The sequence below is a fragment of the Hippoglossus hippoglossus genome, chromosome 3 (genome assembly GCF_009819705.1).
Source record: "Hippoglossus hippoglossus isolate fHipHip1 chromosome 3, fHipHip1.pri, whole genome shotgun sequence".
Lineage (NCBI taxonomy): Eukaryota > Metazoa > Chordata > Actinopteri > Pleuronectiformes > Pleuronectidae > Hippoglossus > Hippoglossus hippoglossus.
The window spans coordinates 10,998,925-11,016,841 of NC_047153.1; the positions used below are offsets into that span (position 1 = coordinate 10,998,925).

General features: G+C 42.1%; 1 protein-coding gene across 1 annotated transcript; it reads left to right on the top strand.

Moving 5' to 3' along the window:
* Positions 1–138: 138 nt before the first annotated feature.
* cmtm4 (CKLF-like MARVEL transmembrane domain containing 4) lies at positions 139–16,502 on the top strand. Its single transcript, XM_034578795.1, has 4 exons — positions 139–1,133; positions 7,298–7,474; positions 13,524–13,622; positions 14,488–16,502. The coding sequence occupies exons 1-4, from the start codon at positions 948–950 to the stop codon at positions 14,650–14,652; spliced, it is 627 nt and encodes a 208-aa protein (XP_034434686.1). The 5' UTR covers positions 139–947; the 3' UTR covers positions 14,653–16,502.
* Positions 16,503–17,917: the final 1,415 nt, after the last annotated feature.

Consider the following 17,917-nt stretch of genomic DNA (forward strand, 5'->3'; position numbering starts at 1 on the left):
TATGATGTGACATACCATCTAATAATGTTTTATCTCATATTTTCTATGATTATATAAAGAAAACTGCCCACACCCCATAATAATAATAATATTAATCATAGTAATAATAATCCCTAGAGGAATAAAGGGGTCGCTTCCTCGGGCCTGGGAGGACACTGTGGTGGGATAGGACCCAGACGATGGTGAGAAGAAGCCGGGGAGAAGCTTCCAGAACCGTCGGGGAGTCGGTTCCTGCTGGATCCGTGTTGCGGGGCTGTGTTTGCGGACACTTGAAACTTGGCGCAGAGCCGACACAAGAATGTGCAGTTTCCAGAGGGGCGGAGACAAACCCGCCCGCCCGCCCGCCCGCCCCGCAGCTCCGCATCCACCACGGCCGCTGCGTGAGAGCAGGAGGAGGCAGCCTGAGCCCGTGGGTCCCCGCTGGTTCCCACCGACCTCATCAAGTTTACAATAGCGAACAGAAACGCTCCCTCTCCGGCCTTCTCTCCCACAATGCCTCCATGTTTGTCCGGGTCCAGTCACGCAGCGGCTCGCGCGCGGTAAGCATTTCTGTTGTTGTTTAACCAGAACCGTCCGCGGCGAAGTGACACCGGGACTCGAACAAGTGACCCGCCTTGTAGAGTTGTAAGAGCGGCTGTGTGAGGGAGACACGCAGCGTATCTGGCCCGGAGGCAGCACCGCAGGGAACACGGACAGCAGCCGGATTTTCCTGCGCTTGGCGTCCGGGAGCAGGAGGAAGGGCACCCGCCGCGGCTGCTGGTTTTCTCCCCCGCGGGGAAGGAGGCTATGAAAAGTGGACTGTCCGGTTCGTCTTCTCCATCCACCTCCTCCTCCAGCCTGCATGGAACACAGTGTGCTCTCCGCCACACAGCCCGGTTCTCGGTGAATATATGCCGTAGCAGTCCCCGGTCGAGAGTCCAGCTTCCTCCGCGAAAACCATCACCATCATGAGGACCACCGAGGAGACGGAGGGCTTCGACGCCGAGGCCTCCAACACGTCCATGATCTCCGGGGCCAGCAGCCCCTACCAGCCCACCACCGAGCCCGTCCTCGCCAGGAACGTGTTTGGGGGGATACGGTGCGACGTGCACTACCTCAAGTCTTACTTCGGGATCCTGAAGGTGGTTGAAGTGGTAAGTCAGAGCATGATCACACATTAGTGCATCTTAAAAGTGTTAAAAACATGCACCAACTTCCACCAAGCAGCTCGAAACAAGGATAAAACAACTACCACGAGAACTATTCTCACATCTAACTTAACACTTTTAACTGCTGGACCTCATTTTGAGCTTTAACACTTTCACTCCTGTCACTGAAAGTCAAATATGAGATGGTTTATTCTAAGAAATACCCGCAGAGGTCCTGGTTTGCCCTGAACTACATCATAAATACTGGGTCAGACAGGTTTCATGCTAAACGTGTTTACCTCATGACATGTGAAGTGGAATAAGCTCAGTTGTTAAGTACCACAGTTCTGTGTTCAGCCATGCATTGCACAACATGCCGGTGTTTTCCAAGCAAACCTTTATTTTGAAGGATGCACATTGGATCCCCTACATTTCATTGTTACCCCCAACAGTGTCTTCATACTGTACTCTTATTGATATTGTCTGCTTATTGTGCAGAATATGTGTATCTTAAGGGACGTAAAAGTATGTATTGCACACGCTTAAAGAAATCACGCCTCGAAAAGCTATCTCGCAATGTTCAAGAAAGCGATAAAAAAGAAAATTCCTGGATCCACCCACTGATCCGGATCTGCAGGCTTCCTCCCTGAGTGATGGCGCATTCTTCCACCAAGCTTCGTGGTAATCTGTCCAGTAGTATTTGTGTAATCTTGGCTATAAACATACAAACGGACAGGGGTGAAAACATAACCTCCGTGGCGGAGATATAAATCACCTTCTCAATGCGTGACTGCTTTTATGCTATTCTACTGATACCTGTGTATTTGTTCAGGTCCTGAAAGACAAAAAAACCAAATTTTCTTGTCAATGGAAAATACACACATTCTAGCTGATATTTCAGATCAACACACTTAAACCAGATGTCTGAACTGGGAGAAGAGGCAGCAAATAAGCACAAGAACGAGGGCTCCCAAAGCTCTGACAATTCACCAGAGGAGGAAATATCTATCAAGCCACAGCCATTCCTCTTCTTCTGGTGCCAAAAACTCCAGACACAGGCCTGCACACTCAAACACATGAAGTACGTGCGTCCACAACAGGAAAAGCCATGGAGCTGAGGAAACTAGCAATTACCTCTAACAACATTTGTGGGTTGCACAAGCAAACTAAAAGTCCAAAACTGGTTGGAAGATAATGCTGCATAGTTCTGGTCTCTCTGCTTTGTTTTTAACTCCTGTAAAAGCAGTGTTTGAGGAGTGTTATCATCCAAGTTGTGGGTGGCGGAGTTTCCCAGTGGTGGGACAGAAGTGCACAGTCAGCCCATGCTGTCGCACACACCTGTGATGTTTACCTCCGCGTACGTGGGAAGTTAGAGAAAGAAGCCATCTGTCACAGGCTTGGGAGAAGTCTGGGGGATGCAATAACCGAGAGCGTTCACATTCACAGGTCTTCTGTTGTTTCAAAGCAACTGCTGCAATATTCTCTTCGACTTGGCTGTTGGAGTGACGGCACAAAAATGAATTTACATCTGTAAAGTAAATACAATGAAAAGGTTTATTTGTGTGTGCAGGCTAGAGACGTTTCGAAAACTGATTCCGATATCTGAACATGGCAAATGAAGGTTTGAATATCTGAATAGTAGGGATTCATCTCCTGTAAAACCAGAGTGCTGATACCTGATAGTAATACTTCAATGGTTTCAGGACATTTTACACCTTTACCCACACACAGAAAATTAAACCTGCACCTGATGTATTAAAAGAACTGATGCCAAAATAATTTAAATGTTGCACCAACACTTGAAACACAGGCCGATAGTGAAGCCATGCAAATATGGATTTACATGCCTGGCAGTTTTTTTAAATACTTTTCACATATATGCAGTAGAATATACTGACTATTGCTCAGCTTAGATAAGACGGGTGTATGAGCATTATCTTGGTGCAGATTAGGAATCTTATATTTACACTTTCTATTTACTTTAATGGTTTGTTCTGCTCAAATACAGACTTTCCAGTTTGAGCCGGTCGTATCTCTTGCACCGACAAGGACAGGACGAATGAAAGTCGTTGAAGTTTACGTCCAGTGTCTTAGAGGAAGCCTGCGAGGTGCTGCCAACCTTTTAATAGCTTCACTTTAGTTTTTACAGCTCTGTCCTCTAGTCGCCGAGACTTTCGCTATGATCTTTTAGAACTGATATATGACGATGATGACGCAAAACCCTACCTGATGAGGAAAGATTCATGGTTAATCAGTAAACAGTCCTCTGCCAAGAAAGTAGGCCTGTTGGTTGTCTTGTGACTGAAAGGGCAATAGTCGTGTGTTGTGAATGAGTCATCTCTCTACAGAAATCCGTTTTATGGACTGGTACTGTGCAGCACTTCATGATGCATTGTTCCACATGCTTCTCTCAACACGCACCTTATCAGTCAAAAGTTAAAGAGCTTTAACGCCTCGTCTACCCCCCTTTGTCCATACTTCCTTTTATTCTGCCAAGGAAATGTTTTCAGGATTACCTCGACGCCCAGGCCTCGTTTGCACCAAGTAATTCATTTAAATGGGTCCTGACATTTGCCTTGACCCCTGTTTACTGAGAACCGCTTTGTTTTCCTCTGGTTCTGTTTGCTAATAGACGAGTGTATAGTTGTTTCTCACCACAGCACTAACATGCTTTTGCACGGGTCCTCTTTAAAGAGCCCACTCCGCTCATCAGTCATTGGATGAATGGATACACAGGTCACTGTTGACCCTGCACTGATCAGACACAATCCCGCCTGTGGCATGTAACCTGACCGAGGTGTTTCCACCCTGACAGCAGGTTTGTCTTTGTCTTTTTGTTGTGACTGTGTCAACAAAGTCCAACTGATATTCACCATGTGCTCCTCTACACTGACAGGAATTTGATACTTTAGGGCTGATGGTTCACCATTTAAACTCTCAAAGTTTCCTAATAAGCCTCATAACGTCACTGTGAAGTAGAACGGTAATCAGTAGAGCACATACCTCCGCCAAGTTCCAACAATTTCTTAAGCGGACTGCATTTCAGACATGCACTGAAGTATTGATATTTTACAGAAAATTTTCTGGAGGGGCTGTGAGAATACAAATGTCTGTCAGTTGCTCTGGAACTTTTTCTGCCAGCCACCTTGTAAAATGTTCGGAAAATGTCAGAGTGAGGGGAATTTCTATGTCTTGACTCCTGCATGCTCTACCCAGACATCTCTCCTCGCGTGAATGTTCTGGACGTTTTCCTGTTGTTGTGAACGCGTCTGACCAAGACAATCTCCTGCTGCTTTCTTTACATATGTCACACAAACTCCGGACCCAACGCTCTGGACCCAATTTTCCAAGTTCATGTGTGAAAACAGCTTCTAATTCCCAAGTATTTTTCTAACAAGTTGGAGTTAAATGTTATGTTAGGGTGTTTTTTTTTCTGTCAATGTTCTCTAATGAAGTTACCAGGTGCACCCAAATGTCAGGGAGCACTTCCTGCTCTGAGAGAGACACCACATGCTCCCCTCTCTCTTCTGGTTGAAACATTACTTATTTGTAGCGTGTTGGGAGACATTAAGACAACAGGAGCGCCGTGCGCACATGTGTGGAGACGTGCATGCCGTTGCTGTTTTTCGTGTTCTCCAGGGTGAAATATAACCTGCGTTCAGGCCACATTTTCCATCACATAGATGACTGTGGGCTGCTGCTGGAGCATTTTTGGGTAATTTCTTTTTGAGCATGAAGTCCCACACGACTAGAAGTGCAGCGTATAATGTTGCCTAGTTTCTGCACCGAGGCCTCTTTTCTCCCGGGTTAGTTTTGTGTCCGCAACAGATGGCGTATAAGAAGGGGATCTGAGTCCAAGAGATCTTTAAAGGCAACTTCTAATGTGCATAATCTCCAAGATAAGGATATGGGCTCATGTGGGGGAGGAAAGAGAAAGAGTTGAGGACAAGGAGGTTGCGTAAAGGGCTGAAGTTTAACATTAAATCATTACTTGATGCTTTGTGAAACCCCGCCTCCTCCCATGTGGCTGCCTGACACCTGCTACAAAGGGACTTGGGGAAACGCATTATGCTTTCTTCAAGAGACATGACATCATCCACCAGCACGAGCAGCCCTCCACTCCTGTTTGGGTGTAACCACTCTGGCTGAGTCGGAGCCACAGACGGACTGCTGTCCAACAACAGTACAAGTGTCTAATGAGGCTGCAGCAGCTGCACAAAGCAAAGGTTTTCTCTTAATGATGCTCAGCTCGGTGGATTTGTTCCTTTTTGTCTGTGCTTTAGTTATTTGGAAGCAAAGTCTACAGTCTGTCACAAGGAGACGAGTTCTCCACAAGAGTCACCAGGAAAGAACAGTTTGCTTTTCAGAGCCAGTTCACTCTGCTCATTAAACTGGACAAACACCAACGGCTACTGAGCCGCTCAGAGCTTGAGGGATCTGCCGTAATGGACTTGTGCAAATGAGACTGTTTGGGGTTGTTCTCAAATGCATTTGTTTTCAGCTGTCTCCAGCAATGAGCTGCAACTAGATGGGCTGGATTCAATTTGGATACAGATCAGCTGACAATTCATACTGGGTTTCACAAACAATTCCAGGGATGGGATTTTAAGTCTTTATCCTAGAAGATTTTATCCACAACAACTTCTTGGAGAGAAGCTCTGCTGTACATTTGGTGAAATTCAACTACTTGCAAAACAAGTTATTCCAAAGTTTTCTCAAATCCCACACACACTAACAACCATGTGACTATTTTAATTATTTCATAATATTAATAGTAATTCCTTTGCTTCTGTCACTGCACACTATTTTTTTTTCATTTTTAATAATCTGACCACATTCCTGAACTCAAAACCTAAGAATTTCCAGTTGCTTTGTTGCCTGGTGACTCGCAGGAAGCAGATTTCAAAGAGGTTGGTGCTGGTTTAACAATGTGGATTTTGTATTGGAAATGTTGCTTATTCAAACTTGAGACCATAAATGTTGGCTGAAAAAACAACAATATACTGTATAATCCTGACCTCTCTGTAGCCAGGGGTTTGTTATTTACCCAAACTAATATGTGAAAAGAAAAAAGCAACCAAAAACTCTCTTCTTTCTCCCTTTGAGAAGAAAGCTAGATGTGCCACAGAGACGCTCCAGTTTAATCAATGCACTTCTCCACTTTTGATTCTATGAACTGTTGGGGAAAAAAATCCATATTGTCAGAGAGCAGATCGTTTCCTTTCAACCCTTGTATCGAGTCTTTGAAACCAACTGGATCAGTGAGACGTGAGGTGCTAATGAAGCAGCCCTTCTGGTTACGCAGCTGATCGTCTTTACGCTTCTATTTTTAGCGTTTCACTGTAAATTAGGTGATGAGCTGAACAGAAACTCTTCGAAACATACTGTATTATATGTCATAATGTTTTTAACTGTCATAAGACATTAGATTTACTTTGCATTAAAATACACTAACAGAGATTTCTAGAAATGTATATACATTTACAACCTGTGTAAAATGTTAATCTACTCATGCAAAACGGTGCCCTTGCAGTTTGCACGAACATCTTTAAATTCCATGCAATAACACCAGTGTTTAAAGGAGAGAGAGAAACACAGAAAAGACAAAAGGCTGATAGTCAAAGTTTGTCTGATACGTAAAGTAAATTTGTCAGCAAATCGTTTTGCCATTTGGAAAAGCTCAAACAATTGCCATTTACTTTTTTCCTTGCAGTTTAACCTCACATCACTCCTCAACTCAAACCCCCCATTATTTAATAAATCAACATTTAATAAATGTCAAACAGTTCCAGACCGAGCAGATCTGGTCCGAACTGGTTCTGCAATCTGCTGCTTCAGGTCAGTAATGTGTCACGGTCTAATGGCGCTGTTACGTCTCTCAGTTCTGAATAGCGCTGAGCCAATCAGTAATCTGTGTGTGGTTTCGTCGGGGTCTCGATGGCAGAGGAACACCTAAATAGCAGAATTCCTCTCATACTGTGGTTTGCTGATGGATGTTGGCTGGAGGCAGGCGTCGTCACAGACCGCCAGGAGTGGGACTCATGAGATGGGCTTATGGCCTCCGCTCTATTCATAGGACAATCAATTCATCATATGGAGAGCAGAACTTGGCCTCAACGTCCCCTTCATCTTCTCCCACTTAACTCTCGCTATTTCCCCTCTCTCCTCAGGTCCTATCACTCATCGGATTCATCTGCATAGAGACCATCATGATGTGCTCCCCCTGTGGAGGCGTCTACTTCTTTGAGTTTGTCAGCTGCAGTGCCTTTGTGGTGACAGGAGTCCTCCTCCTGATCTTCTGCCTCAACCTGCACACCAAGGTGCCCCATGTCAACTGGAGCCTCACGGTACGTACAGGGAGACACTGCGTCGAAGGGCCAGACTCATAGCGAGCTGAATAACTAACATGAAGGTGATTGCAGGTTTTTGACATTAGAGGTCACAAGTCTAGCAAGTGTTAGTGAGTCATCAGACTACTGTTGACCTATGTGAATGTACTTGTAGAATGTACTACACATAACGACAGTAAGATAAGCTAATGCCAAACTGAAATCCGAGGAAGCTCTGTCTACAGCAAGACAACTGGAAAAGCAATTGTATTTTAGAACATAGGACAAGATGGTAATATCCCTTATACGATAAATATGTCTGAAAGGCATTTCCAGAAACCTCAGCAGTGCTTTGTGTTTTGTGCTAATTAATTTGATGTTAATTATATGCTGCATCTAGATTTTATTTGCCGTCACCAACAGGAGCTTCTAGATGTGCTGTTTTTTTCAGGTTGGCATTTAGCTCAAAGCTTTGCTGTGCTGAACCTTATAGACGAGTAGACTCTCAGTGTTATTCCTCTGTATTTAGAGTTTAAATTGATGGTATGTCTTTATAGAAACCGTCAAAGGAAAGGTCCATGAAAAGTTTAAGGCTTAAGTGAGAAATGTGTTGTCAAACTGTTTGTGCTTGTCATTCTCAGCTTCATTTTTCTCCCTAAATTATCAACATAATCATAGTTGTCATATATTTTGGGGCTTTTCCTGAATCTATTCTTCCCTTTTATGAGCTGAGCTGAGTGGGACGAGCTCGGCACAGTTCTCTGTTGAAGAATAACATACAGAAGTATCAAGAGTAAAGCTCAGCGCAAACTCATACAAGCTGGAAAAACTTTGAGTGTGGAGTTGAGAACATACAGTTTCAGCATTACCACCAGGATATGTGCATTGTCAGCACCTGTAAGCAAATGAGCTGCTGGGTGTTCTCCAGCAGATACTGGTTGACTTCCAGTATTTGCGTATACATGCACGCTGGCAACTTCTGAAGCTGCAGCCAGCTCCTTTACAGAGTGAAAAAACATCTCTAACTGCATTTCCAGGGGCCACACAGCTTACAGTGTACCTACCGTAAAGCAGGGAAGGTTGAACCATATGTCCAAATACCACCATAGCTATCAGATTGCTTGATGGTATCCTTGGTACAGTATATTCCACCTCAAATATGAAGAGGGGTGTGCCTTTGACTTTGACTTCTGGCAGTACGACACCAAATGAAAGCTCAGAGAGGCCCGAGCTAATTTAAGAGTGCTGATCAAGGAACTTCTACCAGATACCTGTGACCAGTTACAGTCCATATGATCTAAAATCCTCCAGTTCAGTCTGCTCTGTTAGGGCAGTTCCTTTTCTCCTGAGACTCACTGGCCTTTCACATGTCACTGACTAATTAATAAGTTTCCACTTGGGTGATCAAAAGCCTTATGAATTTGTAATTTAAGATATGGCACGTAAAAATTCTTCATTAAAATATCTAAAAACAACTCGGCCTATTTTATATTTAACAATGTTCAAAATTAGGCTCTAGTTTCCTGTGGTTTAGCTCATTGGAAGGGTCGGGTATTGTTTGGGATTTTTCCGATATCGATACTTTTAAAATGGTTCCGGTGGCTAAATGGTGCCAGAACTAATACGTTCTTTAAAAAGGCACAAAAACAACAAAGATAAGAACAGAAATAATATTTGTTTTCATTGCTAAGGCAAATTGGAGGTTGAAATTTATCTTTTCAAACATTTGCTACATGTCCCAGTGTCAGAATCCTTTGCTTGAATTACAGCCACACTTTCCACCATTTAGCTTTTGGCATTTTGTTGTCTTGTCGACATGCGTTCGAGGTAGCTACTAGCTACTAGCTCGGTCTGTGTCAGCTGTGGGCCTGATTGGTTCTGGATTTCAGTACCCAACCCTACTTATTGGTATTTCAAGGAATCATGCTATGATGCACACAAAATTAGAAGTCTTTCATAGTTTGTGAATAATAACATGTACTGTATTTGGCAGACATCAAATTCTGTGTTTATGACACAATAACCCCCTGCTGGTCATGTTTGGTCAGTAGTGAGTAGCTACACTCACAGTAGGTGTTGCCTTCACAAGTTCCCAGTCTCTGCTCTGACTCTACTCTGTAGAGCTGTGCTGTTGAAGTAGCTAACAAGCCCATGATGCTTCGTGGCTCTTCACAGTGGAGCCTCTACCCCACGCTGTGTGTGTCTATCAAGTTCAAAGCTGCTCCTGTCAAACTGGGCCCCAGGGAATGTCGCCATGAGTAAGCACTTCTGCATGTTAACCAACTGTTAACCCTTTTGCTGCCTTCCTTCCGTTCCAAACTGTGAGCTGACACTGACATTGCTCGATGGAGTGAGCTTGTTTTAACGTGTGCCCGAGTGTCTCAGAATGAGATTTTGATTGTACAATTATATGCTACATGATCCCATCTCCTCTCTGATTCATCCTCCATGATGACTTTGGCAGCGATGACGGGGGAAACACTGGTCCTGACTTCACTCCCACTCCCACAACGAAATGAAAGCAGTTCTGGGACCTTGTTGTGAAGCTGCTTGGTGACTTTCAGTGATTTAGTTGAACTTCAGGGCTTATTTTGCATGAATTAGCTTATTTTGCACAACAGAAAGACAGATGAAGGAAGACCACGCCTAATTATCACAGCCAAATAACTGTTGGCCATGTTTTCAGGCAGATTTCTGCAGACTGTATCTCATCAGAGTTAATGCATGCATGAATGAGGCACTTCATTACATCTGTCACAGCTTCACACACCACTACCGTCAGTCTGTTTGCCAGAAGTTTCATATGTAATCATATACAGATATATTCATTGTGCTGCAAGTAGTCACAGTTTGTACTGTACAGTAATTTCCTTCAGTAATTTTTTCAGACATGAACTCCGAGATATGTCTGGACCCATTTTTTTGTAGTTAGCCGTTTGCATATGAAGAACGCAGCAGGAGATTGTCCGGGTCAGATACGTTCACAAACCAGATGAGGGGTGAAGCCTGGGTAAAATAGTTCTCTGGAAAAGTTCAGGAAAATGTCCAGACTTCAGAACATGAAAACATCTTAAGAAGGAGTTGTGTTTGTGTTATTACTGCAATAATCCAGATGCTTTTTTGTATCTGTTCAAAGAGCATTTAATAATTAATCATAGTTAAATAATGTATTTGTGTTTGTTCACATCCCTACGACAAACACACACCAGTGTCAGAGCATCTTCTTCTTCACATGAAGTTGCAGTGTGTCGTCTTCATGTACAATATGTGTATGTGAACCCATCCTCATTTCTCTGTCTCACGCTGTGTTATTCTAATGACCGACATCTCTTATCCTGAATCCACTTACGCACCCACACACCCACACAGCTGTGGATAGTGGTTATTATTATTATTAGCCACAGTCATTAATCTATCATCAGTTCAGACCAGAAACCACTTTACTCTTCTTCTATTTACTTAACCTACAAGTGGATTCCAATAAAAGCATGTTTGTTTTTAAACAGCTGAAACTTACCACCCAAGCAGCCAAAAGACATGAAATTCATCTTTACCATCTTTATTTGTCTTTCAAAGAGAATCAGGCGTAGATGTGAAAGCTGGAGAGAGATTTTATTCTCGCATGAAGCTTCCTGGCCCCGTGTGACCCGCTACAACTGTCAAGGGCATTGGCTTCATAATTAGTTTTCCACTGCATCCTCCAGGGTTTCCATAGATGCAGTCCTACGAGTATTTCTAGCTTCTACCTTGAGAGCACAACTGAAATATAGAACCACACACACACACACACACACAGTCGCATGAAACGGCATGTGTTATTTATACTAACAGGCACTGCGGATCAAAAATCCCCTTGTTGCGCACAAACTAGAAATATAAACCTAAAATAAACTGCAGAATGTGTCAGATTTCAATCCTTCCTCTTTCTGGAATCTGGACTTTCTTATAAGCAACACTTCATTACTCTAAATCACATGCTGAGATACAAACATGTCTAATGGATTGTTTTTTATTTCTTCTTACTCCTAAAACAAGTAAATTTCAACATTTTTAGGATCTTAAAATGAACTAGAAGGTTCACTCTGAGACGGAAGCACACCTCTGTCGTGGCTGATTCATCACTTAATCACCATATTGTGTTTTAAGATCAGATAAGTCCAGATCTGCACCAAACCTGTTCATAGATAATAGCACTCTATTAGCACGCATTACACATATCCAATTTTTTTCATCAACATCCCTGCATTATTTCTTCAGATATTTACAATTATTTGAAAAAATTACAACCCTGCAATGATAAATAACATAGACATTTTTTAGCGTCGCTTCTTTGGGTAATGCCCCACCCCTCCACAAACTGTCATTGAAGTGGGTTCAGTAGTTTTTGTGTAATCCCGCTGAGGTAAGAATAAGTCGCAGAGCCCGTGGTTTGGTCCCGTGTGTTGTTTAAGTTACAGATTGTCAGTCTGGTTAAAAGGTAAAGAGTAAAGCAATGAGGCTGCAAACAGGAACATGACACTGGAGCCTTATTATACAGTTTAACCTGTTGAACCAGTTGAGCAAGATACTCGAGAGTGTGTTTGCTGGAAATGTCAGCAGTGTTTGTACTGCTGACATTGAGATGCTTGAGTATGTTGAGGGTGTGGGAGTTTGCGATGGACGGGGTTATGATTTCAACTGAAGGCATTTAGGGATTAAGACACCGGTGCACATTGACCGTGTCAGTTAGTTCGGGTCCATATTAATGTGTAACTGATTAAACCGCAGGATCAGTGACACATTATCACAGCGTTAACCCTCCACTGATTCTGCTTCATGTAGTGTCTGACTGTGTGTGAGTGAGTGAGTGTGTGAGACATGGCTATTGTATGAGCCCTGTGTGTCATATGAGAGGCCGCGTGTGCCATGATCACAATCACGCATCTGATCACGAGGGCAGTGCCCCAGTCAAGCTGAGCACTTCATTATTAACCCTTTCCTCTGAAAGCAGCCGAGTAAAAACATCAGAGGGAAGTGTGTCTTTCATTCTCTCGTGTGTTTGTGTGTAATATGATGTGCTAGGTGGCTGTTGGCCTCTTCGTCCTTCTGTGGTTTTAAACTCACAGAAGCCTGGACATGGAATCACCCTTGTTGCTATTGTTGGTTTAATTAGTGTCGAAAGGCCTCAGAGGTTTTTAGTTTTGTTATAAATTTTAGATTACATGTTCATTGATGTGCTTTGAGGTTACAGGCTCATGTACTTTTCCTCCCGGTTGTGGCTAGAAGCTTTAAGTCTGTGGGTTGTCCACCCGTACGTTTGTCTCATTCTCATGAAGGCGATATGTTAGGAACGGCTCCAGAGAATTTCTTCTAATTTGTCACAAACGTTCACTTGGACTCAAACATGAACTGATTTAGATTTTTTCGGTCAAAGGTCAAAGTCATTGTGACCTCACATTCTTCTGAACATAATTTATCAGGAATGTCTAGAGGAAATTTCATTACATCAGGGAACAACCTTCTGCTTGGACTCAAGAATTAACTGATTAGAATTTGATGGTCAAAGGTCAAGCTCGCTCACTTGACATGTTTGTGGCCATAACTCAAGAATTTATTCACTAGTTTGGAAACATTTTTAGACAAATAAACAGTTGGATAAAATGAGGAAGTGATGCCACTTTATATCCAAAAAGATAAAGGTCAACTTCACTGTCGCATCATATTGTTCTTCAAAGAGCCTGAGGCTGTGATTCTTGTTATTATTAATGTAATGGATGGTTATATTCTTGGTATTATTCTTGGTATTATGCTTGTACGAAAAAGTTTTGACTTGTAAATGAAAATTTGTTTTGGTGTTGGTCCTGTATTGTGGCAGCAGTACTGAGCAATTTTAAAATGATGCACCCACTGGATATTTTTATGCACAAATGAAAATGATTTTTTTTTCCATAGACAACTTAATAACATTAAAATTATCTATTTTGAATTCCTCTGCCTCAGCTGCTCACCTCATGAAATACTCATAAAGTCATCTGGAATGCAAAGTGATCCTGTATGTTGCTGTGTGTGTGTGTGTGTGTTCCTGTAGGACCTGGTTAACACGGCTGCCAGCACCTTCTTCTTCTTCTTGTCGTCCCTCGTGCTCGCCTGCATGAACCACAACACTGGAGCTGAAATCGCAGCAGTGGTGAGTTTTCAGAACCAACCGACCTGTTGTTTTGTTTTTGTTTTGTTTTTCAGTGCCAACAAAGCAAACATCTGTAAACCTCTGCCTAGGTTAGTCATTTAGCAGCATCCTATCATGAAGGATTAATGTATGAATATAAATATACTGAATTATCTGAAAACTATTGATTCCTGTCAGATTCAGTTGCTCAGATTTGTTATCGACTCACACAAACAGACCAGAATTCATATTTCTTAACACCAGACAATTTTTGTGTAGTTAAGTGCAATTAAACTTAATGTACTTTAAAACATGTTCATAATGATTTTCACAGTTTAGTAAATAAAGAAATAAAACCATTTCTATAGAACTTATCTAAAGGTACAACCTGGGAAAAAAACTTTTAAACTTTTAAAATGAGACATTAAACACTGTGTGTAATTAATGATTTCAAAACAGGTAAAGTGCTGGTAACTCTAATTTCATCAGGCAAGGAGTTCCAGAGCCTCTGGGTCCTGATGGCAAAGGCCCAGTCACCCTTAGTCACCAGCCTTGGCTTAAAAACTACGAGCAAGTGTTGGAGAGTTAGTAGCTCTGTGATATAACTGTGGGCCAGACTGTGTTGAGCTTTAAAAGCTATTAAAAGACTCTTAAAATCCAATGTTGGATTGAACTGGCAGCCAGTGACAGGAGGCAGGAACTGGAGAGCCACCGGCCTCATATGCTTGGTGTTGGTAAAATGTGAGCAGCTGACTTTTCTTGTTTATCTCCACCCGCCCAAATCAAGTTTGCACTGACAAGTTTGCACTGAGATATCTTGATACTTGCAGCCGTTGGTGTATTGTTTCACATTTAAATGTTTTTTTCTGTTTCGTGTTTGCACCAGATCTTTGGCTTCATGGTGACGGGTGCGTATGGAATCAACACCTTCCTGGCGGTACGGAAGATGCGCCTTGGCAACGGCTGTCAGAGGGCGCCCCAGACCAGCGAGTACATGCGAGCACGCACAGCATCTCGTGGAGAAATGGAGGCACGACCCGAGATCGCGTGAGCGCTGGCAAACGGTAAAAAGAAAGACTAAGAGAAAGCCACACCACCGTCGGGCAGCTGAGACACTTCTCTGCCTTCAGAACTGTAAAGTCTGTGGCAGAACGGCCTTCTCTCGCTCGCCACGCGCTTTTTGACTTCTCATCACACCACTTGAGCTGAGCTGTCTCGCTGCTCAGCTGCTGAACACGTCTTCACTTCACAGCCGCAGATGCGCTCTGTGGATTTTGTGTCAGGCTGCAGGGCCACACAGAGTCTTGACAATTGAAGGTAGAAAACTTATCATCCGCTTATCTTTCTGTCTGAAGGATGATGTCCACGAAGAACCAACAAAGGTCGACTTCACTCCAACTGTGCATCAGTGATGATGGCGTTGATTTTTTTTTTTAGATCGGTTTGTGTTTCACTGTGAATGAAGTGAAGTAGAGGAAGGTCAGCTTTTGTACAGTTTGCTTATATCACGCTGCTGTTTGTAAAGTCTTTGGTAATAATAAATGCGATTGTGGATCCAGGACGCCCCTGTACCAGAAACCCACGGCAGCCTGCCGGAAACCCACCACGACTTCACTGGTCAGTGTTTTGTTTCCACCTGTGACGTTGAATATTTCAAGATCACACTTTGAAAATGCCTTTCAACATGACCTTTGATGACCTTTTATTTTAGCTACTATTAAGATCTCTGCCATCGTTAAGCGTAGAGTAACCGTACAGGGTCTTTCTTTTCTGCAATAAAGACAGGAAGTGAAAGAAAAGGTCATAATATCTGACTGAAACAGAAATCCTGTTCAGACCTGGTTAACATCCGTCCTGAGGGATCTGATCACAAGTCCTCTCTCTCTCTAACTCTCTCTCTCTCTAACTCTCTCTCACTCTCTAACTCTCTCTCACTCTCACTCCCTCTCAGGACAGATGTTAATACCACGTCTGAACAGAGACAGATTTACTTATTAACAACACAATCTAAAACAACGGGTTTGACTCTATTACGAGACCAAAGTAAAAGTTCGTAACACTCCATTCCATGAATTTTATCCCATATTGTTGTAACAAAAAAAATAAATATATCCTCACTAGAATTAAAAGAAATTGAATGTTGAAGTCTCTGTGAGCCAGGAGATGAAAAGGTAATTATATTTTCCTATCAGAAGCTTTAAGCAACTCAATTTGTTGACCACCAGCAGGGGAACTGGTCAAGATCGATGCCCTCGGCCTGAACTGAACCTCAGGTATCGACACACTCCGTCATTCTTAGACAACATTTGAAATGAAATCACAGGGTGCCTCGACGTGAACGCTGTATTCCCCACTGCCTTCTAAATTATCACACGTGACGGGACCATCACAGAGGATTATAATTCATTTTTTAATTAAAAAAAAGCAAAGGAAAAGTACAGGTGGAGACATTGGGATGGAAATATGGTACATTTAACAACATTTAACTCTGTATTTAACTCTTTGAATTAAATGTCAGTGTATCTACAGTATATTATCACACATTTCACTCGTTATGAAGTCTGTCATTCCACATTGCAGCTCGTACACAGAATGCAGAACATGGTTTTATTTGTTCCTGTTCGACCAGTGTAGTCGACAAGGAAACAGGAAGTTTAAAAAAAAAAAAAAATCTAATTTTTGCTTATTTTTTAGTTTAAAGGAAGAAATGCTTATTTAATTTGTGTCATCTCTCATCGTAGTGATGTATTGAAGCAACACTGCAGTTACACATGTTTGCGTTTTCTTTGTTGTGTGAGACCTCTGTGTGTATATTTGGCTCGGGTGAGTTTGTGCAGGGTCTGAATTGACTCTGTGGCTCCATCTCCTGGTCGACAGCATTGTGTGTGTGTGTGTGTGTGTGTGTGTGTGTGTGTGTGTGTGTGTGTGTGTGTGTGTGTGTGTGTGTGTGTGTGTGTGTGTGTGTGTGTGTGTGTGTGTGTGTGTGTGTGTGTGTGTGTGTGTGTGTGTGTGTGTGTGTGTGTGTGTGTGTGTGTGTGTGTGTATAAGGACCAGAAGTGTATTTGTGTGTGAAAAATAAAACTGCACGTGGTTTTTAAATAGCCTCGGAGGTTTTCACACTACACAATATGTTTGAATAATCAGACTTTTCTCATGTTTTCAAATAATTTATATAATATCTCTTGATTTAGCGACTGAAAGAATTGTACGGAAAGACAATCACATTTGTATTTATATCCGTCACTTAAAGGTTCAGTGTGTAAGATTTAGGTGAAAGGGATCTATTGGCAAAAATTGAATCCTAGTGATGTTTTCACTAGTGTGATTTGTATTGCTTGTTGTTTTCTTTAACCTAGAATGGGCCCTTTATATATAAATACTTTATATTTACATCAGGAGCGGTTCCTCTCTACGGAGGCAGCCATGTTTTTTACAGGAGCCCAAACTGGACAAACTAAACATCTTTTGAGTTTTTATGACAACTGAAGGCTACCACAGGTTCTCTTTCATGTTTGTAAGGGGAGGGTGAGATGAGGGGTATTCAGCTGCAATATGCAATGCCACCACTAGATGTCACCAGTCTACACACTGAACCTTTAACATTGATTGATCGATTTTTTGTTTTTTTTTGAGTGACACTATAACAATTAATCACCTAAACTGTTGAACAGCAGCAAAATCATTCAAGTGCATTTTACTATTTGATAATATAACCTGACCATTGTGTTTTTTAAAAGCTTCTTAATGTACCAGTCAGTGCTACAGTATGTTATGAAGAATTTGTATTTATGGAGAAAGAAAAGTTTTGTTTCCAGGTTGTGATATAAACAGTTTACACACATCAGGTGTAAACGAATGAATGTTTGAATGAGATGCTCATTTTCTTCCCTTTTAACTATGTTAATAAATACGACAGTCTGTCCTGTACAGCACGGAGCCGTACTCAGCTGTATTTTTGTAATTAAAACACTTCACTTCAGTTTAGTGATTAAATAAAGTGATTTGGACCTTGAAAAAAGTTCAGGTTTTTATTGACATTTTTTCACAAAAGACAAAAAGAGCATAACAGTAAAAAAAAAAACAAACACACTTTATATTTCACCTACAATTGTTCAGCAAGGTGCCTAAAATGACCCTGTGTTGATACTGCGTCTTCACCGTGACATTATTTCTAAATTGTGTACACACAAGTTTTGTTGTGATCAGGTGAAGGATTAACTGTTCCTTCATGTGGGAAATTTGTCCAACTTCATAGGAAAAAACTATTTAAAATCCCATTTGATTTAAGTTTACGTGGAAAATTTGGGAGTTTTGCA